At 49.8% G+C, this 19,673-nt stretch overlaps 1 protein-coding gene across 1 annotated transcript in view; it reads right to left on the reverse strand.

Moving 5' to 3' along the window:
- EFCAB6 (EF-hand calcium binding domain 6) overlaps positions 1 to 19,673 on the reverse strand; it is a 200,123-nt gene that overhangs the window by 14,283 nt on the left and 166,167 nt on the right. The window contains 1 exon segment of the mRNA XM_029206632.1: positions 4,324 to 4,551. Within this exon segment, the coding sequence (XP_029062465.1) occupies positions 4,324 to 4,551 (228 nt within the window).

Consider the following 19,673-nt stretch of genomic DNA (forward strand, 5'->3'; position numbering starts at 1 on the left):
ACCAGGCCAAGACAACTGTAGGACCACCCGGCGGTGGCAACCACGCCGAGGAGACCCACCTGGGCGAGCTGCGTGTGGAGCATTTGGGACTTATCCGAACAGCCCGGCTGGCTCCTCTCTCCTCACTCACTCCTACCTCACCCCTTGTCTCAGAGCAGCGTTCTGGCGAAAAGGAAGTGGCATGAGCAGCCCAGCCCCTGCCTTTCTTCCCACTGGGATCTGGGCCCTGCAGAAAGCATGTGATAATTAGCAGATGTCGCATCAACACCGAGAGATGCTGGAAGGCAATTGAGAAACCGCTTGAAAGGGTCAGGGAGAGAAAACTTGGACCTAGAATTCTATCCCCAGACAAACTATCTTTCGAGGACGAGGGTGAAATAGGGAAGCTCTCGGGCTTCCTCTCCCCTGAAAGAGCAAGTAAAGATGTACTTGAGCAAAAAAGAAAGTGAACAGGAAGGAGAGCAGGACAGAAGATGTGACTGTGGACAATGGACCAGTGAGGTGCCCCACGCCCGCCCTCCCCTCCCCCCTGCCCCCCACAGCACCCCATCCACGGCTCCTTTGGCTTCCCCATCCTCTACTCCCCTTCTCACTCTTCCACCCACATCCATTAGCAAATTCTGCTGCTTCCAACTCTGAAACGCATTCATGACCCAACCTCCGCTGTTCCCAGCCATCCACCTGACCCAGGTCTTTAATCAGATGTTACCTTCTCAGGGGCCTCCCCTGACCGCCCTACTCACAATACACCCTCCCAATTCCCTAGCACTACCCTCTTCCCTGCTTTTTTTTTTTTTTTTTTTTGCCTCTAGAGCATTTGTCACCATCCAACATACACATATTTTGTTCACTGTCTGCCAGCCCCTCAGGGAACACAGACCCCACGGGCAGGGTGTGTCTCTGGTGTCCACTGGCTGGCTGGCAGCATCACCATCTAAGCAGCATGCCCACTGCGCCTACTTCGAGGATGCTGCCTCTGCCTGCATTGCTCTCTCCGGTCTCCTCTCAGAGGCAACGCCCACATTCCAGCATCGTGTCCTCAGGGAAACAGCCCTGACCCCTCGGTCCAGGTCAGCCCCCAGCTCTGCTCTCCCAGCACGCTGCATGTCCCTTTGCAGCAGAGGGCGGTGTGGAGTTACAGAAATAATGTACCACAGGTGTTTAACCTCTTTCTACCCTCCCAGGATGCAGACTCAACAGAGGCAGGGAGCAGGCCCGCCTTGGTTCCCTCGGACCTAACATCACCACTCTGAGCTCAGAGGGCCCCCAATAAGTGAAGGAGTGGATGCATGCTGTCTTTGGGCACTCACTGTGCAGCCAAGACCGGAAGCTCTGTGCCCAAGAACATGCAAGGGTGTCCCAAGGGCTCAGCCAGATGATGGAGAGCTCAAGGTGGGGGAGCGGGGAGGGCAAAGCGGGGCGTGGCCAGCTCCAGCAGGTAAAGGTGTGGTCAGAAAAGGCTTCACTTGGCTCGAAGTGAGTCTGGAAGAGGGAGTCGGTGTGGCCAGATACAAGAGGGCGGGGGAAGGGGCAGGCAGGGCCTTCACGGGCAAAGATGGGGAAGGCAGAACTGCAGCCTGGGCAGAGCGGAGGGCACCTGGATCTGCCTGGGGAGCACTGTCCCATTTCAGAGGGAAGGACCTTGAAGCTCAGAGAGGTTGAATAATTCTCCAAGGTCACAAAGCTGGACGAGTGCAGAAGCAGGGTCGAAACCCAAGTCTGCCTGCATTTTTCTCTCTTCCTGACGCTGTCTGTTTTAGAAATATCACATCTGGAATGCTCAGAAATGTTTGCTGGTTCCTTCCCCTAATATAGCTGCACATTCAAAGTCCTCATGCGGTCGCTATGGACTGACCTAAATCGCCTCACCAGGACAGGCCCTCCCCATGGGATCTCTATCTTAAGCCAGATCCAGGTGGAGCCAGTTCCACAGGCTTTTATAACACGCTTTATGCAGAGCCATGAAGACCTGTCAGTGTCTGACTGCATCTGCTCTGAAAGTCGCTCTCCTTTTCTGAAAGGTTAATTGTGCCAAAAGGTTTCCAAAGATGCGGCACTTCCCTACTTACGGAGCTCTGTAAGTCAAGAAAGCTGGCCCCTCAGATTCACGATGATTGGATTTTTTAGAGATAAGTCTTTATAATGTAGATAAACGAAGTCATGGAATCTGTACCTGAAAACTGTTTAACGTGGTCGGAACTGTCCCAGTATCTCGGGTGAACTCTTCCCCATGATGGCATGAGGGGTCTAGACATGTCCAGAGTGCAAATTACTTCTGTGTCTTACTGTGCCAGACACTGGGCCATCCAACCAAGAAGGTCGCTGGCTAAGCAACTCATGCAAGAAGAAAGCAGGTGGATCTCTGGGGCTTTTGCTTTCTGTTTACTAGCCTGTATCTAGAAGCATCCTTCCCAAATATAGCACAATTTCTGTTAATCATCACCCAACTTAAACCACAGTACTCATGCCAGACTTTGATGTTCTCAATGGTGCAGACTGTCTTTGAGATGTGTCCGTGTATTTTTAGAAAGCAGCATTCAAAAGTAAGCGCTTGATTTTTTTGCAGGGGGTGGGGGGTGGGGGGTGCTGTCCGTGATGGGAATGGTGAAGCTTTCTTAGTGGGCAATTAGAATCAAATTCTCTGTTATGAATGCCGGATATGTCGGCATGTCATTAATTTATACCTATAATTAGAGTAAAATTTTGCTCATTTAGATGGAATGAAAAATCTTTATTACTAAAATCTTTATTACTAAAAATCTTTATTACCAACCTTTATTAGTTGGCCCCATAGAATAATAAATGCAACTGTACTAATTTTAAAGGCTTCTATCCATTTGTAGTGATGGAGAGAAGTATTGATATTTGCAAATAGAGAGCTCACTTGGCTTGGAGGCTCTGAGGGACAGAATTGTTTGGAAATAGGGCATTGTTTTTGCTTAGCAGAAATGATCATAATGCCTAAAAAAGGTGGTATTTTAGGAAAGTGAAATCTGATGTTCATATTACTAATATCTTTAACAAATTCATTCTTTAGGGCAGTAAGTTCAGAGGCCTAAGTAGGGATGGAGGGTGGACGTGATGATCACCCCTCCCCGTGAATACTTCCAGTCCTTACCCTAAAACTCTGACAATGTGAGACTTGAGTTTGGAGTGACCCAACTTAGGAGGGGAAAGAATGACATTTCCACACGGGGAGCTGTAGAAAGCCCCCTGGGCTGGGCCTGAGCAGAGCCAGGAGGAAGAGGGGAGGCGGGGTTGCTTTTGTGAGTATTTTGGAGTTCCTTTCTCATCTGAATTATTCTCTGGGAATGGATGGGGCATCAATTCACTGAGAAGTGAAGAGGGATGGTAGCAGTGCATTTTCTGGGAAGAAGGGAAATCTGCTTCTGGGACTGGATCAGTGGTGCTCTGTTATCGGCTGTTCAGCCCCTGGACTGCTGGGATGGGGGTGGGAACGTGGACACTGTCCACTCACTGGGACACGCTGAGCACCTGCTCTGTGCCAGGCTCCGTTTCAGTGCTGGGGACACAGTGAGGACCAAGCAGCCAGGGCTCCGCTCCCCAGTGCGGACGTTCAGTGAGATTATCGGCTGAGGCCAGTGACCAAGGCAGGCCCCTGGGACGCCGTCCTGCTGGGAGGTGCTCTCGCCCTAGGAAAGCCACGAAGGGCCAAAGAGGCCAGGGCAGCAGGTTGCTAGAGCTTTGAGCTAAAAAGAGCCCAGCTCAGTCCTTGGGGAAGAGACCACAGAGAAACTCTTGTGAGGGATCTGTGATGGGCAAGAGGCCCTCAGAAAGGGTGGACTGTGTCCAGCCTGTGGACAGTGGAGAGGCCCACTGGGGGTGGGCGTGTCACCAGCATGCTTGGGGGGGTAGCTCCAGAGCATCCAGAAACGCCGGCAGCAGAACCAGGGAGAGGCCGGGAGCCGCGAGGTGGTGGGAGCATCAGAGCAGCCTACCAGCTCTACATCCGCCCTTAGCCCCGCACTCCCAGCTCAGATGTGGGGAGAAACTGGCCCCCTCTTAGGATCACTTAAGCCCAGGAATGATCTGGGGAAGGAGGAAGAAGAACAGTGGTAGCTGGAGCCGAGTTTAATTTGATTTTAAAAATAAAAGTGATATTATTTGCACCCTGTTTGAAATGGTGCGATTCATACCTGTTACATAAACAGAAAGCTCCGTGAGTCTCCAGTAAGATTTAAAACTAAATAACAACAACCCACCCCCCGCCCCCAAAAAACGTTCAAGTATTTAAAAAAACTAGAGAACAGTCTTAAACTCTTTACGCATTGCTTAGGAGGCGAAACGAAATGCGTTTCTTACTTGCTCATCCGTCAGAACTTGGACGTGGCGAGTACAAATGGACCGGAACTCGTCCCTGGAGGCGGTATTGGTCTGCATGGTGTCGAAGTTCTCAAACTCCTGGGCGATCGTGTTGTAGTGGAAGGTCACAGCTTTGTGGAGCCGGGCCAGGACCTCTTGGTTTGCCATTTCCTTGGGAGATATGGGCGGCGGGCCTTTGGGCATCTTCTCAGCCCACTCAGCAGCAGCCTGGGCAAAACAGAATGGAAAATTGATCCATTTAATAAATAAAGAATCACCTTGGCTCTGCGTGCCTCAGCCAGGGCAGGTCCCGGGAGGTCCAGCTTAGTGAGGAAGATGAAGAGGCAGGAGACAGTGTGACCCAGAGGCCCGACTGCAGGGGCAGATTCGGCTGAAGAGGAAGCCTGGGCTGACCTGCCACGGAGGAGAAGCAGAGCATGTCGGCCCCCGTGGGGCAGGGCAAGGGGCCGGGCCAGGCCTGGGGAGGGCGCACCTCTTCCCCTCATCCCTTCACTCGTTCAGCCTGTCCTCTGGTTTGTGTAACAAGCACACGGTGAGTGTCTGCTCTGAGCGGTAAGGGAATCAACAGGGATGTGGATCCAGACTGCTTTCATTTTCCGAACCTCAGTTTGATTAATTTACGCGGCCAGCAGTTAGAATGTGAAAGGAGGCTTTGGATGGCTGCTACCGCCTTGTGCTGCAGCGCCGCTGTCGGCTAAGTGTCCCTTTGGGTCTGAAACTTTGAGACCCGCAGGGATTTGATCCTGATGAGCGCAGGTTCCTGCAGTTGGAGGCTGTGGGGACAACAGAGCCGCCCGCTGGCCTGGAGCCCGTTCAGCACCCCTCATAGGGCAAGGACAGCCGGGTGTTGGGAGGTGCTTTCAGGGCCTGCGGGCGCTGTCCAGGGTGCTGAGAATCCCCGAGGAGGGACAGGCCCTGTCTGCACCCCAGGACAGCTTTCTGGGGGGAGGAGTGAGCCACGAGGAAAGAGGAGCAGAGGAAGGATCTCTTTACTGGATGTTTAGGCAGACGTGCCGGCAAAGGGCTCGTGGCCAGGTGAGCTGGAGGGGCCTTCAGCCCACGTTCAGCATCTCAGTGTGCATCGGCTGACGATCCGTGTGGCGGACAGACCACAGGAAGAGCAGGGAAGTTCCTTAGTGACCATCGGCAGCCCTGGAAATGACAAGGGCCTCTGTCTATCCTGGGCACTAAGGAGACTGCAGCTGGAAGGGCGAAGCCGGGGTCGGGGGCGGCTGAGTCCCCAGCCTCCTGCGAGGGCAGTGAACAGGGCCAGGGCTGCAGCCCTGATGTGCCTCTACTTGCTGCAATTAGGAGAAGACCCCGAAGCTACACCTGTAGTCACTGCATCAGCAGGTCGCCTCCTGGAGTGTGAGGACGGGACGGAGACCCGGGGTGGGAGGGGAGACCGGGCTCCGTGAGAACCCAGGGGTAACGGAGGCATGCATGCTGCCCCCGTACCGGAGTGGATTCTCAGATACACTGGGTCTCTCCACATCAAAACCCTTCATGACTGTTAGCTAGGATAACAATTCTTTCAAAGCACCAGCACTTTACCAGATGATCAATCTAATCCCCCCAGCCTGTATTAAAACTTGGTCATGATTCATGTTCAGCAATTCCATAGCAATATAGGTATTATATGCTACTATCCTTCAGGACAGAGTATGATGTTACTTTATGAAATTGTATTAAACACAGGATGCTGCTGGGAATATCCCCCAAAACGTGAACATACACACACTCAGACCACAGCCCACCACATCCTTGACCACCCAAAGGTTAACAGAGGCTTTTAAATATGTCCATTTGGAGCCATCTGTAAAGCGAATGAACGCCTTTCTTTTTTCATTCTAGAAAAAAAGTGGTATTACGGATGCATCTTACACTTGTTCAAACCGTTGAAAATGCACCCCCTGTATCTAGGTAGGAGGGCCTTTCCCTAAACACTGCAAGGGGTGTTGGTGCTCAGAGAGTACAGGGACCTTTTCTGGATGGAGACTCAGGCTCGAAGTCCATCCTTACACTTGTCACACCTTTGGGGCCTGGGGAGGACGCACCCCAGGTGAACATAACTGGAAGAAGCACAGGTGGTCGTGTCCCGCAGGGGAAGGCGGGTCCCCAGTCTGAGGCCAGACTCTGCCTCTAACCGGCTGTGTGACCCCGCAAGCCACTTAACCATGCTTCCCTCAGTTTCCTTATCTTTCCAGGAGGAATCAAGGCTCCCCTGAGACGGTGTGTGTGACTGCTCTTTGAAAGCGTTAACACACAAAACGAATCGGAAACACTACTATTTTAACAACAGATATGGAAGAATTCTAACAAAGTAGGATGGGCAAACTTAAGTTAATATGCTTTAAACTCTGGAGGAAATTGAATCATTTTTGAGCAAAATATAGATTACTAAATTTAACTTAAGTAATAGGAAAGCCTGAAGAGACAGGTAACCACCAAAGAAATTTAAAAAGCTGTTAAAAGATCTACCATCTATCAGTAAAAAGGTGTCAAGCCTAGATAATTTTTACATTAGTCAAATTATTCCAGATATATATAGTATTCCAGTTCATTTTATGTTACCCTAATACAAAAATGTGCTAAAGAAAACACTTGGAAAGAAAAATATAAGCCAAGGCAGTTTACGGATATAAATGCAAATACATCAAAAAAAAGAAAACTTTAGGAATATTTAGTGCCATATTTTAAAAGGGCCTACCAAGATCAATTAGGGTTTATTCCAAGAATAAGAATCCTTCAAGAATTAGCAAAACTTCAATTCCTTATATTAGCAAAGGTCACATATCAACAGATGGCAAAAAGGCATTTAACAAAATTCGGCAGCCGTTCCTGACTAAATGGTATAGAATAGAACAGAACATATAAACTACATGGAAATAAAATGAACATCCTAAACACGAGAATATTAACAGACGCTATCTGCAAATATGTTACATGGGTGAAAGCATTTCCATTAAAGTCAGAAGCAAGACAGGCATGCTCACTGTCAATTCTGCTGGTCACATTTTTAGAGGTTCCAGCTTTTGAAATAAGACAAGACGAAATAAACAGTATAAATGTTGAAAAACAAGATTTATCATTATTCGGGATATGATTTTACAACTAGAAAATCTCAGGACAATGAGGAAAGTGGCTGGGTTCAAGTAAAAAATACCCAAAAAACACAATACTTTTCTTTTAAACAGTAAATATAACTAGTTAGAAAGTGCATTGTGAAAAATAATCCACATTCACATTAATGACAAAGCTACTGAATACCTTGGGATAGATTACATCGGAAAGGCATAAGACCTATACAAAGAAAGCCATACGCGTTCTACTGAAGGTTATTAAAGCAAGACTGGAATGAAAAGAGACACATACTATGTTCCTGGATGTGAAGACTCTACTTCCAAAGGTAAAACCTTTCTCAAATTATAAATCAATAAAACTCTAGTAAAAATCTCAATGGCTTGGGACTGACATATACACACTAATATGTATAAAATGGATAACTAATGAGAACCTGCTGTATAAAAAAATAAATAAAATTTAAAAATTAAAAAAAAGAAAAAATACCTCAGTGGATATTTGGGGGACTCATTAGACATAGATATTAAAGTTGGTAAAGAAAAAGAAATATGTGAGATTTGCCATGAAATTTTTGGAAACGGTTAGCAATGATGTTTTTGAGCCACCAGATATAAAAACACCATAAACTTGATATAATCAGAATAATAGAATCAGAAGAGCTAGGCCCAGAATACACAAATAAATCAGTGGACACGGCTGGCTGACTCCAAGATAACCTTGGGGGAGAGAGGCCCTGCCAAGCAAAACAGAACATCCGAGTTTCATAAAGGAAAATTCTTTCTTCTTTCTTGAGTCATCAGCTTCAGAACACAGTCCTTCTGAGGTCCCCATCTCAGCAAATGGAAATTGTCCCAGTGGCTCAGAATAGAGTCCTCTGTGACAGATCTTTCTATCACTCATACCCAAACCACCCGCAAATCCCAGTGGCTCTGCTCCCAGTGCATACCTGGAAGCTGACCGCTCTACCCTCACCCCCTGGTCCAGGCTGCCATCATCTTGCACGGATTATTGCATCAGCATCCCTGTTTCCACCCTCAGTCTTTTAAAGTACACACACACGTGTCAGCACTTGTTCTCTGGATGGAGGGGTAAGGGAGGGCAGAGCCATAATCAAAAAGCCATAGTCATTTTCCCCTGAGGACGATCACTTTAAAGTGCAAATCAGGTCAAGCACAGCTCTCAAACGGCTTCCCATGTTGCTCAGAGTAACAGGCAGGGTGTCACAATGGCTTGCCCATGACTCCCTCTGACCTCACTCTGTGAGAGCCTCCTGCTGTGCTTCATTCACAGCAACCTCCTTCCTGCCTCAGGGCCTTTGCACTTGCTGTTCTCGCCCTTCTCTCAGGGTTTTTATCACATTCCCGAGCCGAACTCCAGATTCTCTCTCGCATTCCCTGCTCATTTCCATCCCACGTATGACTCTCTGATCCACCTCATATTTACCCTAATTGTCTTTCTCATCCCAACAGAAAATAAACTTCAAGGCAAGTCTAGTCTTTTGTGCACTGCTGAATTCTTGAGTGCTTAGAAGAACCTGGCACACAGCGGGACCTTGCTATTTGTTCAAAGGAAGAGTGTATAAACAGTGTCTCCACACAGCCAATCAAATGAATGATTGCTCTGGGCAGCCACCCTGGGTCTTCTGTTAAAAAACTCTGACCTGGGGGCTTCCCTGGTGGCGCAGTGGTTAAGAGTCCGCCTGCCGATGCAGGGGACACGGGTTCGTGTCCCGGTCCGGGAAGATCTCACATGCTGCGGAGCGGCTGGGCCCGTGAGCCATGGCCGCTGAGCCTGCGCATCCGGAGCCTGTGCTCCGCAACGGGAGAGGCCACAACAGTGAGAGGCTCACGTACCGCAAAACAAACAAACAAACAAACAAACAAACAAAAACCTCTGACCTGGTCATGCTGCAAAAAAAAAGAGAAAAGAAAATAAGATTCCACTTTTTTCTTCTAAGAAATGCAAATTTCTTGATTGACGATATCAGTGCTGGAAAAGGGGGAATAAGGTATCTGGAGTGCCTATCCTTTGACTTGGTACCTACCCTTTGAAGACTTTCCTTGAGGAAATGAACATGGAATTATCATTACAGTATTATTTACGGAATTCACAAAATTAAAAAAAAATTAGCAACACTTTAGATGTCTAAAGTAGGAGAATGGTTAAATAAAACACGATATTTCTAGAAGATGGATGACAGTGCAGCTATTTCGAATGTTTCAGGAAATAGTTTAACAATATGGTAGAATGTTTGCAGTGCACTAAGCGGAAAGGGGCCACAAAAGGGTCCAAATGATCACACGAGCACACACACACAGGCACACACGTGTATATATACACACCCCAGTACTAACGCTTGTTCTCTGGATGAGGAATAAGCGAGGGCAGAGCCAGGCAGAGGACTAGGTGGGGCTCCCAAGCCGGGAGTCTTGCCTGCCCCACGGGTCGCGGTCCTGAGGCTGTGGGGCCGGGGCCGGGATAGCCTGCTTGCGAGCGACGTGGAGGAACGGCTGGTCGGGGAGCCCTGCTCGGTGTGACTGCCCTGGATGTGAATCTGCCCGCTCTCCACCTGTGCAGGAATCAGAGTGACACCCAGGTCACGCTGAATCCCAGAGCCCTGGGGGGAGGGCGAGCCCTGGGGGGAGGGCGCACACGCGATGCACTTACAGAGGATGAACATTCAACGCACACCCGAGATGACTGTATTGAGCCATCCACAGACACCCCTGGAATGTCTGCTGTGTGCCAGGCTCCTCGTTAGATGCTGGGGAGACAGAGGTAACAAATAATCCTTAAGTAGTCTTGCCTGGGTAGGGTCTGGGGGGGAAGAGAGATGAGGGCCAGTCTCACAGGTGAGCAGAGATTATAACGGGTCGTGTGCTCTGGACACAACTGATGGAAACAGCCTCCAGAGGAGGAAACCACTGAGCCAGGAGGTGAAGGAGGTACAGGTGCAAATCCTTGAAAACTGGCACCCGGGGTGCTATTATCCTGACTCGACAAGCTGGCGGGAAGTTCAGGAGAGCAGCGCCGGCTTCCTGCACCACCAGCGCTTTTCTCAACATCCCCAAAGCCACAGCCAGAGGCCAGGCTGTGGACACGGAGAGGAAGGGGACTATGTTTGTCACAAAGGTGGTTTCGCTGCCAGTTAGAGATATTCTTTTGCTGCTTGCAAAGATAATTATTGCATGTTCACTGTAGAAAACTACAAACAGGGCACAAATTGAAAACAAAGATCACTAATTACCCCGCCCCCAGCAGCACCACTGCCATCGCCTTTGTGCACAAGGGACCAGCCCTTGACCAGAAGGTCCGCAGGCCCCAGGGCACGCAGCCACGCTGCTCCCCACCCCGTGCCACCCGGAGAAGCCTCTGGCCTCTGGAGGGTAGGGCCTCCTGGCTCTCCCATCAAGGGCATTTGGGCTCGAGGCTGTTAGGCGCCCACATTCTGGTTCCCATCCTGCTCTTTGCAAAGCCGCTCAGCCACCACCGCCAGCCTAGCTCTGAGTGACTGGAGACGCCAGGGAAGAACAGATGGCTCCTGGTCTGGCGCTTTTGTGTCCCCGGCACTTCTCACGTGATCGTTATATCTGAATGGGGAAAAATAGTGCTTTTTCTATAACTAGAAGAAATGTTTCTCCTAATCAGAAAAGACACCACTATCGTCAGATGCAAATGTCACTTTCCAAAACTAACTTCGCTTTACACAAAAGGTCCCCTCAGGACAGGAGTCACAGCTGCAAGATGGAGAGGCGCCCGCTTCCGTCCCCACTACGCTTTGGAGCAGGAGACGCTGGGCCTGCGTCCTCAGCGCTCCTCCCCGCAGCCCCCCATCTGACAACTGCGCACACCGGTGACTTTTCAAATGAAAAAAAAAAAAGTAGACTCTTATGCACTACGGGTCTGACCCAGTTAGAGAATGATTTACATGTTTTGAAGGTATCTTCTCTCATTTATTCAAGGGTATTCATGGAACCTTGTTTTACTAAACAATTGTCCCTCTTGATGTCGCAGAGAAGTACGGGCTGCCTGTCCCAAAAGGAAGATTCCTGGTCCCCTTTGTGACGACACGACAGTGTTGGTGAAATACATAAAAGAAATAATGTCCCAACATATGGAGCACACAGTCATCAAAGAGCTGACTAATAACACCTCAATTTTATGGAGTTTTTCTCAGGCTCAAACGTAGCCACGTATGTCATTTAGTAAAAAGCAAGCTTTACAGTGTAATCCTGGGGTTCTGAATCCTGCCATTGCTTGGACTCACCCAAGAGGCCGCCCCAACCAGTGGGGGGTCAGAGGGAGGAAGCCCGCGTGGGAGGGGCCTGGGGGGAGGTCTGTGCAGAACTCACCCTGAGCCCACCCCTTCTGCCCCAGCTCAGGGCTCCTCGCGCCCCACAGCCCAGTGTCTCTGAGGCCGCCTTCCGCCCAGACTGGGCTGTCTCCCAGTGCACACAGTGCCGGCTGATGAACTGGGGGAGCCCTGCAGGCACAGAGCTGGGACCCCCAGCCTGTGTCCCGTCCTCCTGGTGGCTCAGGCCAGATCCACCACCATTCCGCGCCTGACACCAAACGTGAAGAAGGGGCAGACCCACCCGGCCTCAAGAGCACAGCCAGGGAGCAGCAACCCAAGTTCCGCCCGACTGGGACCCAGCAGAAGTCGACCAGGGGCCAGGCTGGTCAAGTGGAGGGGCCGGGCCTGGAGGGCGAGGACAGCTCGCCGTCAGCTGAGGGCTTTGGGGCTGCTCAGGGCTGAATGGAACTCAGTTCTGCTCTTTCTTGTGACCTCAGGCAAGACGCACTCCCCTCTGTCTCACTTTCCTCACAAGAATAAAACCCGAACCGTCTCAAAGGTCAGGCCTGGGATCTCAACAAAAAACCCTCGCAGTGCTTCACCCAATGCTTCGCCCAATGCCCGGCAAACATGGGCGGCCGTTCTTGCTGTTCCTGCCGGTTGTTTTAATAGACATCTTTGCCTGAGTCAAGAGGTCGGGCAGAGCTGGGCTGAGTCCTGGTTCCTGGCCCACGCCGGCTCTATGGTGGGTCATCAGAGGGCAGAGGCACGTGGCGCCCGTTGTTGCCTGCAGGTCAAGCCAGCCTGCTGGGGAGGGAAGCCAGGTCTGAGACGTGGTCATGCACCTCGAGGAGGGCCCTCCACAGGACCCGGGCTCCTGACCAGCTGCTTCGGGCCCTGCAGGCGGAGCCGGGGCTCAGATTCAGGACAGCTAGGCTAGAGCCCTGCCATCTTCTGGCTGGATCTCAAGCAGTCACCTCACTTCCCTGGGCCAAGGTTCTCAGTCTGTAAGGTCTTGACAGCCACACCAGTCAGAGGGAGCTGCCTGCAAGAATCATCCCAGGAGACAGGGGACAAACAGGGAGCATCCTGTCCTCTCAGGAAGGCACTGCACTGACCTGTCCCCCATAAAGACGAATTAACCCCATCTCTGCTGCAGGGAACTCATATTTGAAAGGGGTTGGGGGATCCCCAAGTAAGAAACTTGTGACCCCAACCCAAAGCTGAGAGAGTGAGCCCAGGGCAAGAACAAGCCAGAGAGAGCAGGGCGCCCCAGGGGGTTCACTGACCCTGGAATTCTGTTAGCTCATATTCAGTTTTATTGTACTCTTGTTTCAACAGCTCTGTTACGGGAATGATTCCATAACAGAGCCTTCTAGTGTCCTGTCAATAAGTTACGTCCAGCCACGTTCTTGGCTGACTTATAAAATCAATTTTCCATGAGATCGTACCCTAAGCAACTTCTCTAGGTAACCTGGAGGAGAGAACGTGGTAGGGAAGGGGTGGAGGGGTGGGCTGAGCTGTCAGATGATCTGGTAGGGCTGGAGACAGAGACACGCCGTGTATCTGTTTGCTGGTGGCATGCTGCATTCAAGGCCCATTTCCTCAACTCCCCTGTCTCCACATCCTTTGCCATGGGACTCCGGGGCTCCTCCCACTGAAGAGCTGAGAATATTTCCCTATCCTGTGGCTTTGGATTCAGCCATACGACTGCTTTGGCCAAGGGAACGTTAGCAGGTACAACGTGACCAAAGAATTAAAAAGTGCTTGTGTGATCTGCAAGCTTTCCTGTGTCTGTCGTGCTGCCTTGAGAGGAGCCCACGTGACTTCGCTCTGGTCCAAGAAGCAGAGATATCCCAGTCAGGCCACCAGAGCCGAGCCAGCCCAGATCAGCCAGCCCACAAGCAAAAGCCGAACGAATGCTCACAGTCCTGGAGGTTCCGTGGTTGTTTGTTACACGGCGATAGCTGACCACTTCAGTTCTGAATTTCTAGTTAGTGAGAAATAAAAGGTACTGAGCTCAGAGTACAGAGATGAGAAGGTGGCTTTTTGGCTGTCAGTGTTCCTTGACGATGGGCACTTTGCAAAGGGACTTTGTGATACTCCTCCTGTGGGTGTCCAAGGTGGCAGTCACCTGGCTGGGACAACATGGTTTAGCAAGGTCCATTCCAGCTGTCAGATTAGAAACATGTTAGTATATCAGTCTAACTATTATGAAGGTTATAATTAGCTAATCAGACTGCATGATTCTTCTACTAAGTTTTGTTCTGAATACTTAGGGATTCAATTATACAGTTTTTCCCATGATTCCTTACAGGAGGAAAAAAAAACAATCCCAAAACTTCATACAGAATAAGAATACAGCAGGTAGCAAAAACTCCTAATTAGAAATACTCAGTAATGAATTCCTCTACTTCCTTTTAAAGAACAGTATAATTACTTCTAAGAATTGAAAAATTGCTTCATTTGATCAAATATTTTGATTAGCAAAGAAATTAATTGCACTGTATCTTCATTTGTATTTACAGTGAATTAATGAATGCTAAAAATAACAACAGCAGCAAAACTGCCTGTCAAAAAAAAAGATAAAACATTAAAAAAAATCCAGTTGAGAATAAAGTGAAAGCTCTGTGTGCAGACGCGCTGCTACAGACGCCTCCCGCCGGATCAAGGAACCAACTTTTGCGACTCCCAGAGCCCAGCACGCACGAGGCCAAGGGTAGATGCTCGTCTGTCGGGAGGTCTGGAGGTCTTAGTGATCGATGAATTGGCCTCAGCAATCCAGTATGCTGTTTGCAGATTCAAAAGGGTGACACCAGAACTGCAGGCACAACCCAAGTTTCCCGGTGGCGTGACCGCTGCCCACACTGGGATCTCTGACCACGGAGGGATTCTTTCTAGGCAATGCATGAAGGCAAATCTGGAGATTCCAGGTTCCTTTTCCTTTGGAAAGGCTACAATCAAGTCAAGCTTCAAGTCAACGGAACCAAGGCTAACTGAGACCCAGTCCTGGTGGCCATCCTTCACTGTGTCTCCTTCACCCAGGCGCTGGGCTGGGGCGTTGCAGAAGTTTCTCTAATCCTCCCATTGCCCTTCGAGGCAGCCATGGTTCTCCCTATTTCTAGACAAAGTAAGTGGGTCAGGACCCGGCCCAGTCCCCAGGCTATTCCCCTGTGAGCTGATGACTTCAGAGCTGTGCTCTCCCATCCTTCCATGATCCCAGCCCCACCACACGCACAAGTACAGAGCCCACCCAAGAGAGGAATGTGCGAATTCATCAGCACTGACTGAGGGCTCCATGCCAGGCTCCATGCCAGGCAAGGGGAATAGAGCAGTGAACGGCAGAGACAAACCCCTGCCTTGGAGAAGCTGATGCTTTGAGATGCCCATGGAGGCAAGCACAGGGGAGACCCACCCTAACAGCCCTGCCCCTTGGCCTCCCTCGCAGATCCTCTGCCCCCGGCCTCTCAGCCCACCTGACCCATGCTCTAGCCATGCCCAAAGTACACGTTTCCCATCTTGGGTCTCTGCACATCCTGATCCTTATGCCCGGGAAGCCTGGTCTCCCAGTGTCCAGACACGGTATAAGCTCATCGGAGAGCTGACTATGCCATCTCTGCCCCTGACCATGCAGACTTAGGTCCTCCCCCTTCGGCTCTCCGAGCTGACTCCCACCATACAGCTCGACATTCACAAAGGATCCATCCGACACCTCTGCACACACCCAGTGCACAAATCCTTTGGCAGCACGAAATTCCCACAAAATGCTGAGAAGTAGAGGAAACATTTAAGCCACGCCTTCAACCCTTTAATGATTCAAGAAACTCATGGCTGAATTCATGTATGAAACTATGAGATGAATTCTTTCACGCAAATAAATTACACACCATATAGTCACATCATTACTAATTATTATACAATAACCACGCACTCACTGAAGTAGGATAGAATAAAAAATAATAATGCAAACATTTGGTGTTTGCTATGTTCGGTACCATGCAAAGCTCTTTCTGCATTAACTCGCTTCATCCAAATACCAATCCTGTGGGGTGGACACTCGAGACAGCTCCCACTGACAGTAGGAAGCTGAGAGAAGGGGCCTGGCTCTGGTCTGAATTCTAATCCCAGTTCTGGCACTTCTAGCTGTGTGACCGGGAACAGATGCTGTAACCTCTCTGTTCCTCGGTCTCCTGATCCTTAAAAGGGATCTTAGGAGGGTTAGCTGAGTTAATTTAGGTAAAGCGCCTAGAACAGGGCCTGGCTCACAGCACGTGCCCAATGCGTCTTAGCCACCGTTTGGATGTTGGTGTCTGACTGTGGGTGACAAGAAGATGACGGTAACTGGCTGGGCAAAATCACTAGGTAGGCCGGGGTCTGGCACACACTGTCACACATGTGCTGAATGTGGGAAGGTAAGATTCTCCCAGTCAAATGGGGCAGCTAAAGCCAGAACGTGAGAGCTCACCTCCAAGCGAGACATGTAGGTATGTGGTAACAATTAAGAAACTGGTGCTGTCTGTAGCCTGGATTTGCTCTGCGAGGCTTGTTTGGAACAATGACTTCTTGGATTGACTCCTGGCTTCCTGATATGGTCATGACCTTGTAGAATCAACGGTACAGCGCAATTCTGATGTTTAATTGATCCAAACATTGGCGATTGAATTAGACCGCAAATCAGACTGCCATGGCCCTGGAGGGGGTCTGCGGGGATGGGCTGTGCCACAGTCTGCTTATTTTGAACATGTAGAGAGCCTATACATGAATACCCTATACATGAATACCCTCATGTATTCCCACTGAGGGTAGGAATCAAGAGAGATCGTCAGCCCAGATTCGAGGGGAGTGCTGGCGAAAGCGTTTGGAGAATGCGAGAGTGAGTGACAAATACAAGGTGCGACGTCAGAGGAGCTGTACAGCGTTCCCTAGAGACGGGCTGAGGGCCCGGCCCTGCTGGCGCTGTACAGGGGTCAGGTGGAAGCAAGCCTGGCACAGCCCCCTTTGCTTTTCTGCAAGAGGCGTGGAAACCAGGTGGCCGAGCCCTGTCCTAATGCTGGCAGGGGCCCATCTGGCAGCTGCTAGAGAGGTAGGTGCCCAGTCCCTCGACTGTCCACACCCCTGGAAGCTGGGGAAGGCGGGGGGACTTCTACTCCTTCTGACTGGAGGCTCCAGATCAAGATGGGGCCCAGGACACATGAGTGCTTCGACACACTCAGATTTGGGAGAAGTGTGTTAACCTTACGAGAATGGCGATGCGTCATGCTGGCTGTGGTCAGGTAACTTGAGCAGGTTGGCCCCTAACTGCTCCTCTGGTGTGATGATGTCATTTTCATACAAGGCGGTGGTTGACAATATTCCTTTTCCTTTAGCTCAGGCACGGCGGGCCCAGCAGCCCCTCACCCTGTACTGTCACCAAGGCCACCGCAAGTGTCCAAGCGGCCTGTGTTATCCCTCCCACCCTGCCATATACTCAACCGTCTCCAGGACAGCAGGTAGTAATTATCCCATTGGCAAGTGGAAAGTGAGTGAAATTTAGGGGAAACATTCAAAACTCACTGAAATTGTATCAAGAGGACTTAGCCTTTCTCGCCATCAGAGGCAAGAGTAAATAACAGGAATGACATTTCTTAATAATTTCCTTAATTTATTTCCAATAACCTTCGAGCCTTTTCCTGAAAAGGAACGTCCCCATTCTTTATAATATTCATTAAAAATACATGGACACCATTATGTTTACAATAAAAAGAAAGATAAATCAAAGTAACACTGTTGGCAACTAATATAAATGTGATGTTCATAAAAGATTACAAACATTTTGATGTGCTTTACGGTCTCGTTCAATTGAAAACTACAATCTTAACTTCTCTCTTGGAAAAAAATCATCTTCAAGTTACTCAACATCTCACTGGATGACTTTAAAGACAATATATTATAAACACAAGGTAAGGACAGATCTCATTGGCTCTCTGTTAGCTAGAATGTGACAAAATAATTACTCTGCATTGAATAAGGATGCATTTTGTTAAAAAAAATTCCATTATTTCCATGATAATAAAGTAGAAAGATTTTATATGGGTTTCTACTGTGTCTTTTAAAAATTCCATTTCTGCTCTGAGCATTATTTTATATTCACGGAAGACACTGAAATTGCACTTTAAGACTTAAAAGAAATGTTAAACAGGAATGATTTCTAAAAACAAGTAGTGATACTCTCTACAGTTTGCACGTAGCACTTTGAATGTAAAATGTTTTTCCCAGAAGTGAAAAAGAGGTATTTGCTGAGGGCAGACATTCAGATAATGTTTTCACCTCGTTTGTGAGAATCTTATGAAAAAGGTGTTACTGCTGACGTCCAGAGCTTGTCTTGTTTTTTCTTTTTTACTCTTCAACCAAGGCTCTGGTAGCATTTCAGTTTTAATACCTCGTTCCTCTTCTTTTGTGCCACCTGAGCTAGTGTTTCTTGTCCTGACTCAGGTGTGATGCTCCCGGTGGCACCAGGCATGCCCTTTGCTCCTGTCTGCAAAGCCTGACGGAGTCTCGTCGTCCACAGCTCCCCGGGCTCCAGGCCGAGCTCGGTGTCCCAAGAGTGATGTGCGGCCCACGTGCTGAGCCGACGGTGCGCGGTTGATCTGCGCCAGCCTGTGACCCCCACTTTGAGAAACGCTTCAGTGGGGCAGCGGAAAGAGCAAGCAGCCAAAAAGCCAGGGCCGAGCCACACGCCAGGGCCGATCCGCACGCCAGGATCTGAAAGTAACGCGGCACCTGTTCTGAAAGCAGCTGAGATGCTTTTCCCCTGCTGTGTGTGATGGACACACGAGACACAGATCAATACGAGTTTTGGGGGGCAGATTTAGTGGTGCACCCCGACTGAGAACCGGATTGTGAGCAGGGGTAAAATCGTCATCTTTACTCTCTGTGTGCTTTCCATCTCCTCAAGGCCTTACAAGACTCCTTAGCTACCTTTCCAGCTGTCCCTTTTCCAAGAACGGATTCGGTTTGGCTGGGGATTATTCACAGCGAACTTCCTTTGCGAGAAGAGGTCCAGACTGCCTTAATTACATTTTGGTAATCTCCTTTTAATTACTTGCCGCCCATGCATCCCCTAGAGGGAGGGATGGCTGATGTATTTAATGAGCTCGAGGAGGATGCATTAACTCTTCCTATTGTCTGTTACTTCTTTTCCTTCTATTAAGAACATCAGCTCAGGACTAAACTTCCGAAACCATCACTATGTACACGGTCACGGCTCTCACACAGCCACTTTGCCATCTCAGCCCCCCTTGAGGAAGCTGACCCAGGTCCCTGCTCAGAAGTCTTAAGGAGTCTCCTGCCGCTCAGAGAAAGGGACCTGAACTCCGGAGCGAGGGACGCAGGGCCCCGGTGGTCAGCCCCTGCTGCCCTCCTCCCTCTTCAAAAAAAACGGGGCAAAAGAAACCCCCAATGCACCCTGAACAGTGTGGTCGCCCCACACTGAGTCTTCACACCCCACATCCTTTCAAGCTGGAAGTCCCAACCTCAACTTGTCCTTCCGGTAAAGGCACCTCTGCTCAAGCACTGGCTTCTCAGCAGGACTTCCCACCCCCAGGCCGGTGTGGGGCTGATGCCACTTAGTCCCAAGCACCCACTGCACATGGACAGCGAAAGCAGGGGGTGAGGGCAAACAGTGGGCTAGTCTGTGCCACCTCTGAGTCCCCACTGCCCCGCCAGCCTCCATGTCCCCTCCTGTCTCGAAACACATCTCCCACCATCATTCACGTTGCAATTAATCCTAGAACCTCCTCGCAAGGACGTTCAGCAAAGTGCTTCCAGAGGCAAAGGGGACTTTGCGAAGAAATCAGGTAGGACGAATGTCAGGGGAAGCGCGTGGCAAAGTTGGAAGCTTTGGAGACGTTCGCCCCTGGTTCCGGGAACTCAAGGGTCGGCAGAGGTGCCAGAGTGACCGTGAGTGAGGACG

Source organism: Monodon monoceros, unplaced genomic scaffold, assembly GCF_005190385.1.
Source record: "Monodon monoceros isolate NGI ecotype Baffin Bay Population unplaced genomic scaffold, NGI_Narwhal_1 Super_Scaffold_6, whole genome shotgun sequence".
In the NCBI taxonomy this organism is placed as follows: Eukaryota; Metazoa; Chordata; class Mammalia; order Artiodactyla; family Monodontidae; genus Monodon; species Monodon monoceros.